At 41.4% G+C, this 21,813-nt stretch overlaps 1 protein-coding gene across 4 annotated transcripts; it reads left to right on the top strand.

Moving 5' to 3' along the window:
* The first annotated feature begins 101 nt into the window (after positions 1–101).
* Positions 102–20,988, top strand: LOC115137122 (CCR4-NOT transcription complex subunit 9). 4 transcript variants are annotated; one of them, XM_029673329.2, is made up of 10 exons: positions 115–363; positions 487–549; positions 660–963; positions 1,313–1,492; positions 2,729–2,844; positions 2,932–3,041; positions 3,171–3,280; positions 3,394–3,492; positions 12,170–12,261; positions 20,059–20,988. In XM_029673329.2, exons 4-10 carry the CDS (start codon positions 1,451–1,453, stop codon positions 20,225–20,227), a joined length of 738 nt encoding a protein of 245 aa, XP_029529189.1. In that variant the 5' UTR covers positions 115–363; positions 487–549; positions 660–963; positions 1,313–1,450; the 3' UTR covers positions 20,228–20,988. The 4 variants fall into 4 exon arrangements, with proteins under 4 accessions (XP_064858355.1, XP_029529104.1, XP_029529189.1 ...); XM_065002278.1 differs by having other exon boundaries at positions 115–549; XM_029673244.2 differs by lacking the exon at positions 660–963 and having other exon boundaries at positions 111–549.
* Positions 20,989–21,813: the final 825 nt, after the last annotated feature.

Below are 21,813 nucleotides of genomic sequence, written 5' to 3'. Positions count from 1 at the left end.
TGAAAAAAATCAAGATAATTCACTCATGCCGTTAAGCATCGCAAAATATGATCAGTTCCGGTTTACTTAACAGGGTGTGTCTACCATAGACACCAATGCAATAGCAGCTGGGTTCTGACTTTTATTGAACCAGAAAACCCCCCAGAAAGAAACAGCGAGTCGGGGGTCTCGCTTCAACAAATCAACAAATGAAATGCATAACTGTCTTACTAGCTTCCTATCGATATCGACCTACCATGTAAACGAAGGGTTATATTTTGTTTAAAGATAATAGCTATGTTGCTTGTGTTATAGCGTTAGACAGCTATAAAGCAGATATCCTTCTCAAACAGTTCGCAGCATGTTGGAATAATAAACGCGCGGGTAAAGGTTTAAACGTAGTTCCAGTTCCGATGTGACCATTGTAGCAAACTAAGACCAAATATATTCTGCTAAAACTAAGCTAGCTAGCTAGGTAACTAGTTGTAGTTTTTGTTTTATTTGTAGCTAGCTCAACAGCTTACGGGAGATCATATCCAGACGCTTCAGACAATGCTGGCTACAGGCGCAGTAAGTTTGCAATATTGAATTAGATAGCTAACGTTACATTGTATGCCGTGTTATCTATCAATATACATATTCATTTTGTGTTATGGTTCTTTTCTGTCGCCACCCACCAGATCCATGCACAACTCGGGGAGTCCAACCAGTACACATACTACCGATGTGTCGCAAAGCTAAATACTCGGGAGGTCTCTAGTTTACACAGCCCAAACAGGATGGGTATAATTTGTCGAACGTTCCAACAGGAATTTGTTCCTGAAACTTCGTAAAGTAACGTTACAAGCTACGCATACAAAGTAGTATGATCAATTCACCTAGCTAAGTAGCTGCCGAATAGTGATCAACTCAACACGTAGCTTATTCTTAATGTTTGTCCATAGGCTACCAGAGTGAGGACAGACATTTTTCGGAATAAACGTGGTGAGTGAAAAACTTTATGAAATGGCCCACTCCCTACCCGGTATCTTATTCTGCCGCTATACAACTTTGTATGTGTTGTTTGTTGGCAACCTTATTGTTGGAATAGATTCCAGTTGAAACGTTGCACAAATTATACCCACCCGTCCGAACACATGATTGCAGTTCGTGCATTGTAAAATTTAACTAGTTAAGTTAGTAACTAACGTTAGTTAGTCAGAGGGCAGCAAACCGATCTTGATTAATCTGACGGATGAGCCTAGAAAGGGAGAGCATTCGTTGGAATTGTATTACATGCTCAGATGTCATGTCTGAGGTTGGTTGGTTCACCCCCCCCCCCCCTTTCTCACAGGCTGCAACCACAGCCCTGGTTCAGGTGGATCGGGAGAAGATCTACCAGTGGATCAACGAGCTGTCTACCCCCGAGACCAGGGAGAATGCCCTCCTGGAGCTCAGCAAGAAGAGGGAGTCTGTCCCTGACCTTGCACCCATGCTATGGCACTCTTGTGGAACCATTGCTGCCCTCCTGCAGGTAATAAATATATTATCTTTGCTTACTGTAATAGCTATTTCACATTACTGAGCCGATTCAAGCCAATCTGTAATGCACTTTCATAAGAGGAAATATACATGTGCATTGTTTTAGGTGGCCTCCCCCTATGTCTTTGTGTCTTAGTCATTGTGGCATTGTGTTCACTCAGTTGGTAGAGCATGGTGCCAGGGTTGTGGGTACGATTCCCACAGGGGATGTTAGCAGTTGATGTTTTTCTTCAATAACACAGACCCCAATGCAAATCAGAGGGAGAAAAATCTATTTATTCAAAGAGAACAAATCATAGTTGTTATGCTGGAAAGTAGATGGTCATTCTTCCCTGTCCTCAGTGTTTTCTCCACTGAACAAAGATACCAGATGTAGTTTATAACACAACCTGTGGTTGACAGATTAGAATTACTTACAGTAAAATTGGACCAATGACCAAATACCAAGTATCTTGTTTAAGGCTCAATGAATAGACAAGTCGGACCAATGAGAACTTGCCACATGTCGCTATGAGTCCAAGACTGAAACACCTACACAGATTCCAAATAGATGTTGAACTGAAAAACAACTATTTCCATTGATCGTTATTTCCCCAATGACCTCTAGTCCTCTGCGTTGTTTATTTATCTTAAAATATTCTTACAGGGTATGAAAATGTATGCACTCACTACTGTAAGTCTCTCTGGATAAGAGCATCTGCTAAATGACGTAAATGTAAAATGTTGCTGCGTGAAGGTACCTACAGTGCCTCCTTAAAAGACATGCATTTTACCTTTGGCGACTACTAAGTCTTTTTTAAACCTCCAGCATTGTGCTGGATGTGGCGACGTGTAGTTCATACATGCATAATCTATGAGCAAAACTACTGTCTTACCTCAATTAGCCATGAAATCGCTAGTTAGAAACTAAGTTTGTTGGGAAGCTTTACTGCGCCATTTTCCCCCATGTGGGCCATCCCCTATCAATTCAGGTTCTAGCCAATGAGCTTCAGCCTCTAGCTATTTGAGTGGCAACAAGGAAGATGTGCGCACACACAGCAGAGCAGTGGCGTGGTGCACATCCCGTATCTGGACATGTGACGTCGTAGCAATTTTCAGGGACTACTTTTGGCTCGTGAGCACTACTTTCAGATTTACTGGCTAAAAAGTATACAAAAGTACAGCAGAATCTCTTTAAGAGGACGATACTACTTCACATTCTAATTGATTTGCATTCTGTTTCTTTCAGGAAATTGTGAACATCTACCCCTCCATAAACCCACCAACTCTGACAGCCCACCAATCCAATAGAGTATGCAATGCCCTCGCGCTCTTACAGTGTGTCGCCTCCCATCCAGAGACTCGGTAATGCACCATCTTTCTTTTCAATATGTAAATGATTGTGTTATGTGTCACTATCTTACACATTCAAAATGTAACCACCTCCTCCAGGTCTGCATTTTTGGCAGCACACATTCCTCTCTTCCTCTACCCCTTCCTGCATACTGTGAGCAAGACACGCCCATTTGAGTACCTGCGCCTCACCAGCTTAGGAGTCATAGGTAACATCCCTTTCTACCTGCTTTTGTCTGCCTGATTCCAATGCACCCGATTGTTCATGCCGCAATTCTCTGGTTCGTTAAAAACACCTGAATGCCTCCAACTGTAGTTTGCTGTTTGTGGTCCTGCAGGTGCTCTGGTCAAAACAGACGAACAGGAGGTGATTAATTTCCTGCTCACCACAGAGATCATCCCTCTATGCCTGCGCATCATGGAGTCAGGCAGCGAACTCTCCAAAACGGTAGCTAATCTATCCAGCTTCTGCCATATTGCTTACACACCTTATGTTACGTGCATATAAACAAAAGGAAATGTATAACCTTTTAGTAATTCTCCCTTTGTCCTCAATGTCAGGTTGCTACTTTCATACTCCAAAAAATTCTGCTGGACGACACCGGGCTGGCGTACATATGCCAGACCTATGAACGCTTCTCTCACGTGGCAATGATTCTTGTAAGTATCATTTGTTTTCAGAGGAAGGTTTAGCACAGCTGTATATACGGGGGGGTTGTTCAGCGATAAAACCAGACACGTGAACAAATGGGGCTGTACCTGTGCAGAGCACCTGCCCATTTGCCTTCCCAGTCTCCAAAGTGCCCTTTTCTGTGGTGATAAAATTTCCCACAAAATGTTAGTTCTTCTGAACCCACTGCCCATAAATCGTCTTGAAATTGTCATCCATGCATCAGAACCAAAAAGTTCAGCGTCTTGATTGTTGACCAATTACCAATCATCAGCAATGGCGTGCAAAGGGACACGTGCGTATCAAGATTAGTGACCAGAAAGAACTTAAATGTGTTTGAATACCCAAACTATATACAATTCGTTCATTTTAGTATACTGTAAACAAACAGTATCGTTTCAGTTGAGCATTATAGAGCTTTGCCTGCCTACCGGAAGTTGACGCTGTTGCGATGCAACCTCTTGCTAGCTTGTTAGCATAACAAATGACTAGCTAAACATTTTACGATTTCGGGTGTGTTCGTAAATTCAATCTGGATTTCCAGGGTGCACTCTGGGCCTTAGTAAATCCAGAGCGTTGTCAGATTGTCCGTTTGTAAATTCAGAGCGTTTCGTTCTCGGGAGTGTTCAGTGCGCACACTGGACATTCTGGCAGAGGAGTAGACCTCACAACGGCATTCAAGCACCCAAACTAACTGGCTAATGTTGGCTAGCTTGCTAGCTACTTCCAGACACAAATAAGAGAACACCTCACTCTGACAATTTTACTCCCCCTAGAAGAGCTGGTTCGGCTGTTTTTATGTTGTCCAGAGCGTTGTTGACTAACTGTGCTGCTGGCAACAATTTAATTACGTTTTTTGCCAACATTTACTGATAGCAGCCATATTCAACTGGTGTTGAGTGTTCGTAAATTCATCAGTTATTCTGCACTCTGGCACACTGCCTTGAAATCGGAGTAGATAGCCTGAGCAAATTTAAGAACGCACCCTAGGGTTGATCGGCGCGTTCAATGGCAGTCAAGCACTAAAGCTAATGTTGGCTAGCTACTTTCAGACACAAATGAGAACACCTCACTCAACATTTTACTCACCCTAGCAGAGCTGGTTAGACTGTTTGTTATCCAGAGCGTTGGTGACTAACTGTGCTGCTAGCAACAATTTAATTATGCTTTTTTTTGGCCAACGTTTACTGACACTGGCCATATTCAACGGTGTTGAGCGTTTTGTAAATTCATCAGTTATTCTGCACAAGAGTGCTCTGAAATCAGAGTAGCAATCCGGAATGAACCATTTCCATTGAAACGCACAACGACTATACCACTTAGCTAAGAATTATGTGAATAATCGAGTCAATAAACGTTGGGTAGTTAGTTAGCAGATAGTTAATATACTGCCTGGCCAGTTCAATTTATTAGTAGCCAACTAACTGCTGGTACATACTGCTGTAATGCTATGCAGTTCGTAAGGATAGCGTAGTTAGCAAATTGTCAGCCAACATAACGTGTAACGTAACTTATTTGAAAAGTCATTACTTCATTACATTGCTCAACATTTTCTTAACTTTGATTATAATTAGTTAAAGCAATGAATTTGCATCTGCTCTCGTTGGACTTTGGCTCCATATTTTCCGCCATTTTCTTCAAATCTGAAAACGCTGTGAAACCACGGCCATTTTATGATGAATTGCATTATGGGCCCTAAAAGCACAGAAATAGTGTCCACTGCATGTATACATCATATTTTGGCAAATTTAGTAGGGCATCCGGTAACTTTTGTCATACTAACTATATCCGTACTATGACCAATAAGCATATATATATACTTAATTCACGTCACAAGTAGTGAGGTTACTATGAGTATTCAAACACAGCTCTTGTTTAATTTCCTCCAATTTTGCCTGGCAAAAACAGAGTAGGCCTACATTTATCATCCATATAAAATACAGTTTAGCAATCTACTACTGACTCATCTTTGCCAGAACAATAGGAACAACAACCCGCAGGATTGGGGAGTAACAGATTACATGTAATCATTTACATATAAGGGACTACAAAAAAAGGGTAACTGTAATCCGTTACCAGCAAAAATATTTTTATCAGATTAGATACTTTTGAAAAAGTAGATTACTCCGAATATTACTTTAATATAGAAAGGATGTTTTTCTCTGTTTTCTCAATGACATTCAAATCAGCATTGAAAAAAGGCGCAAGTTCAAGTTTGTTCCACCTGAGCGAGTCTGACCACAAGTCAGAGACCACTATGATGACACACCAAATCTGTTTGATGGATTGCGCAAAAAGAGCAGGAATATGCTTGTGGGTTACAGTTCAAGCTATGTCTTCCAATTGTGCGACTTCTGTTGGCATCCAAAGACTATCCAACATGAATAAACGCTTGGCGGTAAGGATGCCAGCAGTGGTGTAGTCTACGGCGATACGGATATCACTTATTGATATCTACAGTTGAAGTCGGAAGTTTCGATACACTTTAGCCAAATACATTTAAACTCAGTTTTTCACAATTACTGACAATAAATCCAAGTAAAAATTCCCTGTCTTAAGTCAGTTAGGATCCCCCTTTTTCCTCCAAACATAATGATGGTCATTATGGCCAAACAGTTCTATTTTTGTTTCAGACCAGAGGACATTTCTCCAAAAAGTACGATCATTGTCCCCATGTGCAGTTGCAAACCATAGTCTGGCTTTTTTTATGGTGGTTTTGGAGCAGTGGCTTCTTCATTGCTGAGCGGCCTTTCAGGTTATGTTTATGTAGGACTCGTTTTGCTGTGGATATAGATACTTTTGTACCTGTTTCCTCCAGCATCTTCACAGGGTCCTTTGCTGCTGTTCTGGGATTGATTAGCTCTTTTCTCACCAAAGTACGTTCATCTCTAGGAGACAGAAGGCGTCTCCTTCCTGAGTGGTATGACGGCTGCATGATCCATTGGTGTTTATACTTGCGTACCATTGTTTGTGCAGATGAACGTGGTACCTTCAGGCATTTGGAAATTGCTCCCAAGGATGAACCAGACTTGTGGAGGTCTACAAATTATTTTTCCTGAGGTCTTGGCTGATTTCTTTTGATTTTCTTATTATGTCAAGCAAAGAGGCACTGAGTTTGAAAGTAGGCTTTGAAAAAGATCCACAGGTACACCTCCAATTGACTCAAATTATGTCAATTAGCCTACCAGAAGCTTCTAAAGCCATGACATCATTTTCTGGAATTTTCCAAACTGTTTAAAGGCACAGTCAACTTAGTGTATGTAAACATCTGACCCACTGGAATTGTGATACAGTGAATTATAAGTGAATCTGTCTGTAAACAATTGTTGGAAAAATTACTTGTCATGCACAAAGTAGATGTTCTAACCAACTTGCCAAACTTATAGTTTGTTAACAAGAAATTTGTGGAGTGGTTGAAAAACGAGAATTAATGACTCAAACCTATGTGTATGTAAACATCCGACTTTAACTGTACATAAAGTATTGATGTGAATCACTGCTGCTCTCTCATTTGGCTATTTGCACCTTATGGATTGTGGTTGTCGTGGACGGCTGGTCACAAATCTAAATGTGTATTTGAACCCAATAATGGTTGAATTCAAGAAGCTTAAGCTGCCTGTCAATCATTGTTTTTGAAACCAATGGACAGCCAGTGAAAAATGCGCTCTTGCAACAGCTGCATAGTGCAGATCCCAGCCTATGGAATAAAAGCCGGTCTTTTTATTGCTCAATCTGATACAAAAAATAAATCCAGAGGCCTAATGGACACATGCTAAAACACACACAGCTTTGATAGTCTTAAAGGGGCAATCAGTAGTTGCTACATAAAAATTTTTGGACTTATATATGAATGTAAATATGTAATTTAATCTTATGTTGCAGAAAGCGATGGGTTAGAAGAAGCCTACATAACCAACCCGTAAAGTCAAATGTAACTATGTAAACTTTAACATTGATTTATCCTGCAATACTGTAAACAATTGTTGGAAAAATTACTTGTCATGCACAAAGTAGATGTTCTAACCAACTTGCCAAACTTATAGTTTGTTAACAAGAAATTTGTGGAGTGGTTGAAAAACTTTCAATTGGTAACATACATTTGTCTTCTTCTCATGCCTCTTAAGGGAAAAGTAATCTAAAATTAACTGAATGTAGTCAGATTACTGAGTTTGTGTAATGCAAAAATTACGTTTATGATTACTATTTTGGACAGGTAACTAGTAACTGATGGATTACATTTAGAAAGTAACCTACCCAACCCTGGCTACCTGCTGATTTGATTGATACTTTTTCATATTTCAGATGGGCCTAGTTTGGGTGGCTACTGATTCTTTGTCTAAAGATATGCAGCCGTAACATCGTACTGCCTTCAATATTAGGGGATGAAGATCTGTAACATATTCTAGTGAATTTACTACAATATTTATAAGGAATAACAACTACCAGGTTGGCAACGAGCACTCTGCAGGCAGGCTGCCCTCCAAAGTGATACAGTGCCTTCAGAAAGTATTCATACCGGTTGACTTTTTTGTTGTGAATTACTTGAATTTAAAGTGGGTTAAATGTTGATATAAAAAATAATCATAATTGTCACTGGCCTACACACAATACCCCATAATCTGAAAACTGAATTGTTTTTGACATTTTTACAAATGAATTAAACATTTCTTGAGTCAATAAGTATCCAACCCCTTTGTTATGGCATACCTAAATAAGTTCAGGAGTAAATATTTGCTTAACAAGTCACATAAATTGCAGCCTGAACCAGGGAAACCTGGTTCAGTCTGCTTTCCACCAGACACTGGGAGGTGAATTCACCTTTCATCAGGACAATAACCTAAAACACAAGTCCAAATCTACACTGGGGTTGCTTGCCAAGTGGCTGACTTCTAGTTTTGATGTAAATCTGTTTGAAAATCGATGGCAAGACTTGAAAACACCTGTAAAAAGGTAGGTGTCAAGCTGCTGGAAACTTAAGCTTATATCCCCATCTTCACATTCCCTCCCCCAGAGTTTGATCTGCTTCACGAATCCACACACGTTGTGGTACATGTTTAGAATGTGTGTGTCTTTTACCTTGCGGGGGTAGATTCAGGTTGTTCAGTTTGCTGAACACATCGGCGAGCCGGGCTCCCCAGTCTGTCCTCGAACACAGCCACAAGGGGGTGTGAGTGCTTAGACAGGAAATGACTTACCTCCGCACGCAGCTCAAAAAGCCTCTGAAGCGTTTTCCCTCTGAATAGCCAACAGACGTCGGTGTGAAGCAGTATCTGCTGGTCCTCAGTCCCACTGTCGTCACAGAGCCTTTCAAACAGTCGGTGATTCAAATGCCTGGAGATGATAAAGTTAATCACTTTCACTGCGTCATTCAAAACATCATGTAACTCAGGACTCATTATCTTGATGGCCAATGACTATGAATGATACAGTGGGATTTAACTTATTTATGTTGGCAATTAATCATTTCGTTCCCAGACATTGATGCAGCACGATCCGTGCACACATGAAAACAGGATTTCCAATCCAGATTGTGTCTGAGAAAAAGCGGTCAATAATGCAAAACACATCCTCACCTGTAGTTCTCCCCGTTAGCTTCTTGCAGAACAGAATGTGCTCATTCATTTCCGAAATGTCTCTGTATCACACACGCAATCAATTGGGCTTCCCCACTGACATCAGTCGATTTGTTCAACCGCAGAGAAAAGGTACCTGAATAAAAAATATGAAAAATAATCGATTGATCAATATCAACGCCCATGTCATCGATCCTACGGCACACTGTGTTATTTGACAATGGTACAGTCTAAAGTGCATCAGCTGCTGTCTTATCAATCATAGTTTCTGCGAGGATAAGCAATGGATCACGTGCACTTGGTGCGAGCATAGGATCAAACAGATCCAACTGGAGAGCAGAGGCCAGGTAGCCAGAGAAATGCGCACACGCAGAAACTAAAGTGAAAAAAGGTAGGCCTTTTCAATTATAAAATAACTAGATATTTCACACCAGTAAATATTTTCTTGCCTTTTCTTTCACATTTTTCGAAAATCTTCTCAAGTTTCCTCTGGGACTGCCCACGCATCCCAAGGTTGGGAAACACTGGAATAATTTTTTAACCTATAATTTAATTGAATTATTATACATTCTGTTTTACAGAAAGTGATTCGATCAATTGATAGCCACATAGTCACACATTGTATAATATTACTTCCCAAGCAAATACCTTCTTTTTTTTACTCCTCTACTTTAGGTCATAGCCATGTTTCTGAATGTCAGAGACAAACCAAAGATATTGCCATGTGCATCACTCACGTCTTTCTTTTGTTAAACAAAAAAAACTATTCTTTGCTTATGACAAGCAAACACATGACATGATGCAGCCACCACCATGCTTGAAAATATGAAGAGTGGTACTCCGTGACGTGTTGTGTTGGATTTGCCCCAAACATAACGCTTTGTGTTCAGGACATAAAGTTAATTACTTTGCCACATTTCTTTCCCAGTTTTACTTTACCGCTTTATTGCAAACAGGATGAATGTTTTGGATACATTCTTTTGTAAAGGCTTCCTTCTTTTCACTCTGTCATTGAGGTTAGTATTGTGGAGTAAGTAAAATGTTGTTGCTCCATCCTGTTTTCTCCTATCACAGCCATTAAATTCTGTTTTAAAGTCACCATTGGCCTCATGGTGAAATCCTTGAGTAGTTTCCTTCCTCTCTGGCAACTGAGTTAGGAAGGACGCCTGCATCTTTTGTAGTGACTGGGTGTATTGATACTCCATCCAAAGTGTAATTAATAAGTTCACCATGCTCAAAGGGATATTCAATATATGCTTTCTTCTTCTTTTTTTACCCATCTACAAATAGGTGCCCTTTTTTGCGAGGCATTGGAAAACCTCCCTGTTCTTTGTGGTTGAATCTGTGATTTGAAATGCACTGCTCGACTGAGGGACCTTACAGATAATTGTATATGTGGGGTACAGAAATCGGTTAGTTATTCAAAAATCATGTTAAACCCTATTATAGTGAGTTCATGCAACTTATGTGACTTAAGTACATTTTTACTCCTGAACTTATACTGAACAAAAATATAAATGCAACAATTCATATATGGAAAATCAGTCAATTTTAAGTAAATTCATTAGGCCCTAATCTATGGATTTCACATGACTGGGAATACAGATATACATCAGTTGGTCACAGATGCCAACAACAAAAAAGTAGGGGAATGGATCAGAGAAACAATCAGTGTCTGGTGTGACCGCCATTTGACTCATGCAGCGCGACATATTCTAAATGTATGTGGACACCTGCTTGTTGGACTTCTCATTCCAAAATCATGGGCATTAATATGGAGTTAGTCCCCCCTTTGCTGCTATAACAACCTCAACTCTTCTGGGAAGGCTTTCCACTAGATGTTGGATCATTGCTGCGGGGACTTGCTTCCTTTCAGCCTCGAGCGCTAGTGAGGTCGGTCATTGATGTTGGGGGATTAGGCCTGGCTCGCAGTCGGCGTTTCAATTAATCCCTCAAATGTTTGATGGGGTTGAGGTCCGGGCTCTGTGCAGGCCAATCAAGTTCTTCCACACCGATCTCGACAAACCAAACCATTTCAGTATGGACCGCACTTTGTGCACGGGGGCATTGTCATGCTGAAACAGAAAAGGGCCTTCCCCAAACTGTTGCCACAAAGTTGGAACCACAGAATCGTCATGAAAGTCATTGTATGCTGTAGCGTTAAGATTTCCTTTCACTGGAACTAAGGGGCCTAGCCAGAACCATGAAAAAAAGCCCAAGGCTATGACGATGCCACTTTGGAAGTCACTCGGCTACGCATGCCTCTCCCTAATGTCAATATGCCTTGTCTATTGCTGTTTTGGTTAGTGATTGTCTTCACTTTAGAGCCTCCAGCCCTGCTCGATATGCCTCAGCTAACCCTCTTGTTCCACCCTCCACACTTGCGGTGACCTCACCTGGTTTAATTGATGTCTCTAGAGACAATTCCTCTCTCATCGTCACTCAATGCCTAGGTTTACCTCAACTGTATTCACATCCTACCATACCTTTGTCTGTACATTATGCATTGAATCTATTCTACCGCGCCCAGAAACCTGCTCATTTTACTCTGTCCCGAACGTACTAGACGACCAGTTCTTATAGCCCTTAGCCGTACCCTTATCCTGCTCCTCTGGTGATGTAGAGGTTAATCCAGTTCCTGCAGTGTCTAGCTCCACTCCCATTCCCCAGGCCCTCTCATTTGTTGACTTCTGTAACCGTAAAAGCCTTGGTTTCATGCATGTTAATATTAGAAGCCTTATCCCTAAGTTTGTTTTATTCACTGCTTTAGCACACTCTGCCAACCCGGATGTCCTAGCTGTGTCTGAATCCTGGCTGAGGAAGGCCACCAAAAACCCAGAAATGTACATGCTTAACTATAAAATGTTCATACAAGATAGAACTGCCAAAGGGGCGGGGTTGCAATCTACTGCAGAGAGAGCCTGCAGAGTTCTGTTTTACTATCCAGGTCTGTGCCCAAACAATTTGAGCTTCTACTTTTAAAAATCCACCTTTCCAGAAACAATTCTCACCGTTGCCGCTTGCTATAGACCACCTTCTGCCCCCAGCTATTGTGTTTTTCTACCCCAAACATGTTGATTCCCTTTATTTTCAGGGGAAAATGGTGCTGCAGCTTTCGAAGGAACCATCTGCACGTCTGCTGAAACATGTTGTACGCTGCTACCTTCGCCTCTCTGATAATCCAAGGTAAATTAAGTGTTAAAACAAATCGAATGTATTTATATAGCCCTTCTTACATCAGCTGATATCTCAGTGCTGTACAGAAACCCAGCCTAAAACCCCAAACAGCAAGCAATGCAGGTATAGAAGCACAGTGGCTAGGAAAAACTCCCAAGAAAGGCCAAAACCTAGGAAGAAACCTAGAGAGGAACCAGGCCAGTCCTCTTTTGGCTGTGCCGGGTGGAGATTATAACAGAACATGGCCAAGATGTTCAAATGTTCATAAATGACCAGCATGGTCAAATAATAATAATGATCACAGTAGTTGTCGAGGGTGCAGCAAGTCAGCACCTCAGGAGTAAATGTCAGTTGGCTTTTCATAGCCGATCATTAAGAGTATCTCTACCGCTCCTGCTGTTTCTAGAGAGTTGAAAAAAGCAGGTCTGGGACAGGTAGCATGTCCGTTAACAGCACTTTAAAGAGATTCTCTGATACTTTTGTATACTTTTTAGCCAGTAGTTCTGAAAGTAGCGCTCACTTGCCAAAAATTGGTCCCTAAAAATAGCTTACCACGTCACATATGTGCACCATGTCATTGCTCTCTCTCGCTCTGCTGTGTGCGTCTTGCTAGCTGTCACTCAAATGGTGAGGGGCTGAAGCTCATTGGCTGGAATACTTACTAGTCGTCAAAGTCCCAGAGCATGTCTTTAACACCAGCAGGTATAGGCTTATGCATTATGATGCCGTTATAATGCACTGTAAGACTTGTTATAAGCATGTATGACGCCGTTATGTGTTAGTACTTTCTCATAATGATCTTGTCTAAAATGTGCAGATTCTTAATATATGAGATATTAGAAAGGGAAAGCTTCACTTGTTCTCTTTGTTGGTGCACTGTCTCTTCTTGTCCATCAAGAGGAGCTGTGCCATGAATGTAATTTAAGCCAGGAGGTCACTGTGTCAGTCAGAGATGCAGTGCATTCCGAAAGTATTCAGACCCCTTCCATTTTTCCACATTTTGTTATATTACAGCCTTATTCTAAAATTGATTAAATAAAAAATAAAATCCTCAATCTATACACAATACCCCAGAATGAAAAAGTGAAAGCAGGTTTTTAGAAATGTTTGCAAATGTAAAAAAATTAAAATAACATTCCTTATTTACATAAATATTCAGACCCTTTGCTATGAGGCTCTATGTTAAGCTCAGGTGCATCCTGTTTCCATTGGTCATCCTTGAGATGTTTCTACAACTTGATTGGAGCCACCTGTGGTAAATTCAATTGATTGGACATGATTTGGAAAGGCACACACCTTTCTATATAAGGTCCCACATTTGACAGTGCATGTCAGAGCAAAAACCAAGCCATGAGATTGACGGAATTGTCCCTAGAGCTCCGAGACAGGATTGTGTCGAGGCACAGATCTGGGGAATGGTACCAAAACATTTCTGCAGCATTGAAGGACCCCAAGAACACAATGGCGTCCATCATTCTGAAATGGAAGAAGTTTGAAACCACCAAGATTCTTCTTAGAGCTGGCTGCCCGGACAAGGGCAGGGAGAAGAGGGAGAAGGGTCTTGGTCAGGGTGGTGACCTAAGAACCCGATGGTCACTCGGACAGAGCTCCAGGGTTCCTCTGTGGAGATGGGAGAACCTTCCTGAAGGACAACCATCTCTGCAGCACTCCACCAGTCAGGCATTTATGGTAGAGTGGCTAGACCGAAGCCACTCCTGTAAGAGGCACTTGACAGCCCGCTTGGAGTTTGCCAAAAGTTACCTAAAAGACTCTCAGATCATGAGGAACACGATTCTCTGGTCTGATGAAACCAAGATTGAACTCTTTGACCTGAATGCCAAGCCTCATGTCTGGATGAAACCTGGCACCATCCCTACGGTGAAGCATGGTGGTGGCAGCATCATTCTGTGGGGATGTTTTTCAGCGGCACAGACTGGGAGACTAGTCAGGATTGAGGCAAAGATGAACAGAGCTAAGATCCTTAATGAAAACCTGCTCCAGAGCTCTCAGGACCTCAGACTGGGGCGACGGTTCACCTTCTAACAGGACAACGACCCTAAGCACCACAGCCAAGACAAAGCAGGAGTGGCTTCGGGACAAGTGTCTGAATGTCCTTGAGTGGCCCATCCAGAGCCCAGATTTGAACCCGATCGAACATCTCTGGAGAGACCTGAAAATAGCTGTGCAGCGACGCTCCCCATCCAACCTGACAGAGCTTGAGAGAATCTGCAGAGTAGAATGGGAGAAACCCCCTAAATACAGATGTGCCAAGCTTGTACCCAAGTAGACTCGAGGCTGTAATCGCTGCCAAAGGTGCTTCAATAAAGACTGAGTAAAGGGTCTGAATACTTATGTAAATGTGATTTAAGTTCATTATTTTTAATACATTTGCAAACATTTCTACAAACTTGTTTTTGCTTTGTCATTATGGGATATTGTGTGTAGATTTGATTAAATCATTTAATTTCTTCTCATCAATGTTAGAACAAGGCTGTAACGTAAGTAAATGTGGAAAAAGTCAAGGGCTCTGAATACTTTCCGAATGCACTGTATGCTAGGACTGGAAAACGTGAAACCATGGAACTATACCAACGGGCCAACTGGCCATCTGGCATTTCGGACAAAAGTCAGATGGGCATTTTCAGTGGGCCTGTGATGATTTTTTATTTATTTTTTGTGTGCAAAATGATCCTTTTCTAGCTAATACTGGGGGGCCTCAAGGAAAACATGTATTTACCAGCGAACAAAAACTGCTAGTGTGTATTCATTTTTTTATTCAATAAAAGTTATAAATGACATTCTGACTTAAGACATTTTCCTCAAAAAGCCTATTCTAGAAATCAAGCCATTACCAAGCTATTTCCACATAGCATGTAGTGCCTTTTCCACATGAAAATGGTAGACGCTTCTTGTCAGAACATTCGCTTTTTTACGTGGGTAAAGCGGTAGTTCGAAAATTCGTCATTGGCTTTGATACTCTGATTGGTTAGAGATTATTCAAAACCTGATGATTTTGTTTTGTACAATGCTCCTCATCACCACAAACGACTTAAATAATGGCAGTCTCAGACTAAAGTGTGTAGTGATGACAGGGCAGTGGAAGAATTTCGGGAGCATGTTTTGTCTTTTTATTTTTTTACAGGTGTTTTCATTTTGATGTGTGTGTATATTACTCCTGAACCTGTTTCTGAGAAACACACCTCTTCCTGCCCGAACAGTGGAAGTTCCCTGCTTCCTGCCCACACAAAGTCAAGGTTTCTAGTGACACTGCGGTGCTTCAGTGCATTGTGGTCTCATGACCTACTCACAGGTGGAACTGTTATCTGGGTCGGAGCTTATTTTTCCACTCTGAGCAAAAAGGATGTTTTATGTATAGGTTACTCAGTTGGTAGAGCATGGCACTTGCAACACTGGGACAGTGGGTTAGATTTCCGGGACCACGCATACGTAAAATGGATGGATGCATTACGATTTGGATAAAAGTGTCTGCTAAATGGCATTATTATTAGTTCAAAACGTTGAGTTGATGTCTGAAATCATTCATGCAAGATTAACATAATAAGTATAGAGCTTTTCATTAGAGTTCTCTTAAAGCTCTACTGAAGGAAATAAAAACAACACATTTAAAATCAAGGGATGTAAAATGGCAATAGTGGACTAGGTGCTAAATACATTTTAGATTAGGTTTAGGACTTTGAAATCCACGTCTAAAGACTAACGCTCATTTAAAAGTTCAGAGTGATGGGGTGGCTCTCAGATGGTCAGGGAGTGCATTCCATAGGCGAGGGGCAAGGGAGCAGAAGGCTCAGCCTTGCATAGTTCGGAGACAGTATGGAATGGCTGGAGCGGAGAGTGCGAGATGTCTTGCTGATTGAGATAAATTCGCCGATGTAGGTGGGCCTCAATCTTTTCAAGGCTTTAAATACAAGCATGAGTTGATCCTGTAGTTGACCGGTAGCCAGTGGGGTTCGGCCAGTATTGGGGTGATGTGGTCGGACTTCTTGGACTTCCCAAACAGCGCATTGCCGAAGTTAATCCGAGAGAAGATGTGGATGAGTTTATCTGCATCTGGCTAGGAGAGTGATGGTAAGACCCCGGCAATGTTTTCAAGATGTAAAAATGTTTTATGTGGGCATCGAAGGACACCGAATGATCAAACTTGACTCCAAGGTTGGAGATGACAAAGGACAGGTGGATGGCCTGCTTGGGTGTCCGAATAAGCATAGCATTAGTCTTGTTACTGTTCAACATTCATCCATGCCCTGATGTCCTCTAGGCAGCTGCTGACATTTGCTAGGGCAGAGATGGTGTCTGTTTGGTGTTATTTTAAATTTTGGTATCGTTACCGTAGCAGTGGAAGTTGATGTTATAATCTCTGAGGATTTGGCTGAGAGGGAGCATGTAAATTAAAAAAAAGAATAGGCCTCTCCAGTACTGTTGATAGGAAGGGAAGGTTTGAGATGGGCCTGTAGCTGGATAGGATGTCCTGATCAAGGATGGGTTTCTTGAGTAAGGGGGTGACCTACTGCTGTTTTGAAGATTGATGGTACCTCTCCGGTCAGCAGCAGTGCTGCGTACTCACGCATTGGGCAAGAGACACACATTTTACCTTCTTCACAAGCTCAAGAGCCACACCTTTTATTTCTCACTCATTGAAAAAAAAGTACTGCTTTTATTTTGTAATTCAGTGCATTAACTTCAACTGTGCATTCCACATCACAAGCAATGTAACTGGCAGCTTCACGCTGGAGATGCATAATTTTCCTGTCACCACACTATGAACCGCGTCAGATTGAAACTTGTGATTGGTTTAGTAAGGGTCCAAGACCACGGCCTCCACAATCACCCGACCTCAACCCAATTGAGATGGTTTGGGATGAGTTGGACTGCAGAATGAAGGAAAAGCAGCCAAGTGTTCAGCATATGTGGGAACTCCTTCAAGACTGTTGGAAAAGCATTTACTGGTGAAGCTTGGTTGAGAGAATGCCAAGAGTGTGCAAAGCTGTCAAGGAAAACAATGGGTACTTTGATGAATCAAGAAAATATTTTGATTTGTTTAACTTTTTTTTTGTTGGTTACTACGTGATTCCATATGTGTTATTTCATAGTTTTTATGTCTTCACTATTATTCTACAATGTAGAAAATGGTACAAATAAAGAAAAACCCTTGAATGGGTAGGTGTGTTCAAACTTTGGACTGGTAATGTATATAAAAATTAGGGCTGACTCCATTTAGCCGACTGGTCAATTGTTTGGAAATGACTACTAAAACGAGAGGATCAATGAACATTGATTCTGGAAAATGAATTCTCAGTATATTGCACGCAGCATTTCAGTACCAACATCATTTTAGCCTGTTATACTAGCTGTCAAGTTTGTGTTTTTATAAATGTGCAATATGCATCAAAAACAATTGTGTGTGTGTGTATATAGGGAACTGGCAACTCGTTCTCATTCTGAGAAATTAGGTAGGCCACTTGATTTCAACGTCAGAACAAAGTGGACAGACAAGCATGCTGTTCAAACAGTTGGAGATGGACAGAACGGTGTGTTCCATAACAATTCAACTGTTCTGCCTTGTTAGCTAGCAAATAGTTTGAAGTTGGCTAAACTTGAAATATGAAGATTAGCTGACTACTCACTAGGAAGTGAGCTTGTGCTTGAGCGATTGCGACCTGTATTAATGTTCTATTATACCTGCTGAAGATAAATATTCATTCAATTTTTCTTAAATGTGGGGTTATTTATTCTAATCAAATGTCACATGAACATATTCAAACCCCCAGTTTTTGGGAGACATAGATCAGGTGGCCAACCCTCTTGTAGAGCTACCTCCAATCAGCATTTTCTATGGTCCTATTTTAAAGGATTAGTTCACCCATATGAATTAGATATTTACATGTTGTTTTCTTATCGACAAGGAAAGACTGCAATCCATCCTATGGTTAGTCAATAGCCACCCTCACCAACCATTTAATATTAGCATTTTCTAATGCTCTAAATGTTAGCATCTCATGCCCAAATAATTTCTAAGTAACTTCAGATCAGGTCGACAAGTTTTGATTGTGTATTCAACTTTAAAAGTATCCTGAATACACCTTACCTGTGCTAAAACACTCTGGTCATGGGCCTTAAATGCTGACCACACAATAAATGTACACATACATGTCATTCAATCATTGCATCCAAACTGCTCGCGCGTGTCAACAAGCATTTGCGTAGCCATGGGCTAAAATAGAACTTGGTTCTATTTGTGATGCTTGATGCGCTGCAAGTCCCACCTCCCCAATCTCCTCATTGGTTTTTAGGAGCATATACCCACATGGGGGATTGAAGGATGAACTGAGGTCCACAGTCCAGTTGGTGTTGGTCATGCACCTTAAAGTTGGTTGCCAACCACCATATAAAGTCCAGAGGAAGAAGACCTGAAGGAGGAGAGCTTACTAGAAACAAAATCGGTTTACCCTTTTATCTGTGGATTAATTGTCGGAGTAGAGGACCTTGTGCATTTCAGGTAAAATAACAACTCAATGTTTATATCCCAGGACAAATTAGTTAGTAACAGCAAGCTAGCTAACTAAATTGCCATGAATGTTTAATGCTTTTCGACCTGTCCCCAAATTAATATAGTTGGTTCAGTGTTCATTTTGATATTTCAACCTGCGTGTCCTGGACTCGTCTGGTGTGGATGGACAAAACCAACATGCTCATGATGGTGGATGCTTGCCCTGTTGAGTCAGCATGTTAGCCATGTGAAAATATGTAGAATAGCTGGAAATTGGCTTTAAAACATTTATATATATTATTTTTTTACGGGGGGGGTGTACACCCAGACCCCACGGTTAGAGGGTGGAACCATTGACATTCACAATATGAAATCTCACTCTGAGCTGTCTTCAAAAGTTGGCAGCCCTGCAGCAGGGACTTGTTGATCAGGGTAGTGATGAACATAAGCAGGTTTTGAGTTGGGATAGGGAGCAAGTGGTGGCCTTAATTTTATAAATGTTTGACTGCACAGCGGAGGATATAACTTCTGTAAAGTTGCTGAGGGGGAGGGGTAGTCTGTAAGATGCAGTTAGTAAACTACAAAGGCTGCCACGGCAACCATGGATCTCATGTTGTTAAGAATGTCTTAATCGTTGGTCTGGGGGTGGGGGGGTGAGCAATGAAACTACTGTGTTGAGGTGAATGTATCACATAGCTGCCTGTTGCTCTACCTTGTAACAGGAAATGGATACTCCCTTCATCTTATAGAGGAGTGTGGGTGGTGGATGTTAAGTTAGTGGCAGAGGTGGACTGGCCATCAGGCATTTCAGGCAAATAGGCTTGTCCATTTTTAGCCCACTGAGCTGATCTAAATTTTTGCGCAACTTTTTAAGTTTCTGGCTAATACTGGGAGCCTCAAGGAAATAAATGGGCCGATTGGGGGGCCTTGAGGGGGAAAAAACGGGCCGGTGTGTTACAAATCCCTGGGCCAATTTCTGGTCCCAGTTCGCCACTGTATATGGACCTACAGTCTCTCTTACACTTACCCAGTTGTCTCAGATACACAGAGGAGTGAACAAGAGCAGGGGTGGGTGGGGGGGATGTACTGCAGTCCAGGGTCATGTTCAGAAGCATAACGTTCTTGAACGTTGAAGACAGGAATGCCATGGAGAGTCGACATGATTCCTTCTTCAGAGTTGCGTTTGTTCTTTGTTCTAGCATATTCCTATCTAAATGTTAGCCAACGTTGTTTCCTGATGAACGTGCCCCTAATATATTTGGTGTTCTGTTCACTCATTACATCTAACCTCTGACCCCCAGAGCGCGAGAAGCACTGCGCCAGTGCCTGCCTGACCAGTTGAAGGATGCCACATTCGCCCAAGTGCTAAAGGACGACACCACCACCAAGCGCTGGCTGGCCCAGCTGGTCAAGAACCTGCAGGAGGGCCCGGTGACGGACGGCCGAGGCATCCCCCTGACCACACAGTAACCTCATCAACCCCTTTGACACTACCTGAGGAACAGTACCGTGCTGGCAGAGCCACAGAAGAAAAACATGATTAGTACTAATTTTAAAGTACCCGTGTTAATATTTAAGAGTAAATGTTCTATAAGAGGTGCCGGTACTCAAGAGTAGAAAATAATAGGCTCCGGTACTCTAGTGGTGTGCGCCTGTCCAATTTAACCACTGTCCAAGACCAGGAGAAGATGATGCTGTGTAGAACCATAAACTCTGTGACTCACTTGTTGTTGCCGCTCACCTGGCATTCTCCCTGAGACGTTCTCACAATGCTTCCTCAATGCTTATGGAGGTGTTTGCGTAACATTTCAACAGGGTAGAACGTTGACGTCATTAAAAAGGAAATCAACATTGGTCTGGTTTTAACCTGGTGTTTCCCACTGTTTTTGTTCTGTCCTGAACCAAAACCACTACAGGCATTTTCTAAGTGTTTTTTTTTATATTTGTATATATGTTTTCTTTTAACCATCTAGAGCAGGGTTCCCTGAATTTGGCCCACGGGAGATTTTATTTGTCACCCCAAGGTCCTCAGAAACCCCCAAAAACGTGTAATTTTAATGCATTTTCTTTTTACTGTTGTACATAAGACTGTAAAAACACCAGTAAATCAGCTTTAAGTGAATTGGGAAATCTGTTCCAAAGTATTCCCATGTATAATAGAGATACTGTATGTGATGGTATACAAATGTAAACAAGGTTTTTAATAAATATATCTGTTTGGGCTTCTTGCAGTCAATTTGCAGTCTACACATTATTTCTAATAATGTTCCAGCCCCCTGACCATCCACTCAAGACAAATCTTGCTTAGGGCCCACAAAAGGTGGCTCTGCATCAACAGAGAGCTACCTTTTTGCTTCGGAGTTATAGGAGCTATACGTTGAACATATCAACTGTAACGTATTCCAAAACAAAGCCCCAATCTCAGCAAAAAACGCCTACTTTCTTGAATTGTTGAAGGAATAACTGTTTGTCCTCTATTATTGGAAATTGAGATTTCAAATGTGATTTCCGAGTTATTGTAAATTATCTGAGCGCAGGTTATTGAAGAGAAGAAAGGTTTCCCTTCACTTGTACATTAGCCTTTAACAGCTTTTAGCCTACCATTTCCGCCATAGGGACCATTAACAATACAAGGGAGGGATTTTCATTTTGTTTATTGGGGTAGATTCCATTTGTAAATAAACTGGATCCCTTGAGGATCTCTGCTAAAATCTGTAATGTGCTTTCCTGTCGGGAAAGTGCCCATAAATGTTTTTTTATATCCACCTATCTGGAACGCTCCATTTTATGTTACAAGTGAGTGTGCATTAGGAAAATGAGAATGACATTTTGTAGATATTGAAAATGTATTATGATTAAAAAAATATAGGTGTTATACTATGTGAAATAAATTGTACTGATTGCAAAGTAATTTATTTAAATACTGCTACTACGAGTGAAATGGGGTTGCATCTTCTAGTTGCAAAGGGGCAATTGCAAATTATACCCAAACTCCAGGATTTTCAACTAATGTTTTCCGTTAGATATCCAAAGAAAGGTTTGGTCCACAGGAGGGT

The sequence above is a fragment of the Oncorhynchus nerka genome, linkage group LG1 (genome assembly GCF_034236695.1).
Source record: "Oncorhynchus nerka isolate Pitt River linkage group LG1, Oner_Uvic_2.0, whole genome shotgun sequence".
Classification (NCBI taxonomy): Eukaryota; Metazoa; Chordata; class Actinopteri; order Salmoniformes; family Salmonidae; genus Oncorhynchus; species Oncorhynchus nerka.
Note: the sequence above shows the minus strand (reverse complement) of the source record. Positions and strands in the feature narration are given on the sequence as shown.

Bases quoted from the DNA above. Each gene is read 5' to 3' on its own strand.
- LOC115137122 (XM_029673244.2), top strand. The intron at 1,493-2,728 runs GTAATAAATATA...TGTTTCTTTCAG, and splicing joins CCATTGCTGCCCTCCTGCAG to GAAATTGTGAACATCTACCC. The intron at 3,493-12,169 runs GTAAGTATCATT...CTTTATTTTCAG, and splicing joins CTCACGTGGCAATGATTCTT to GGGAAAATGGTGCTGCAGCT.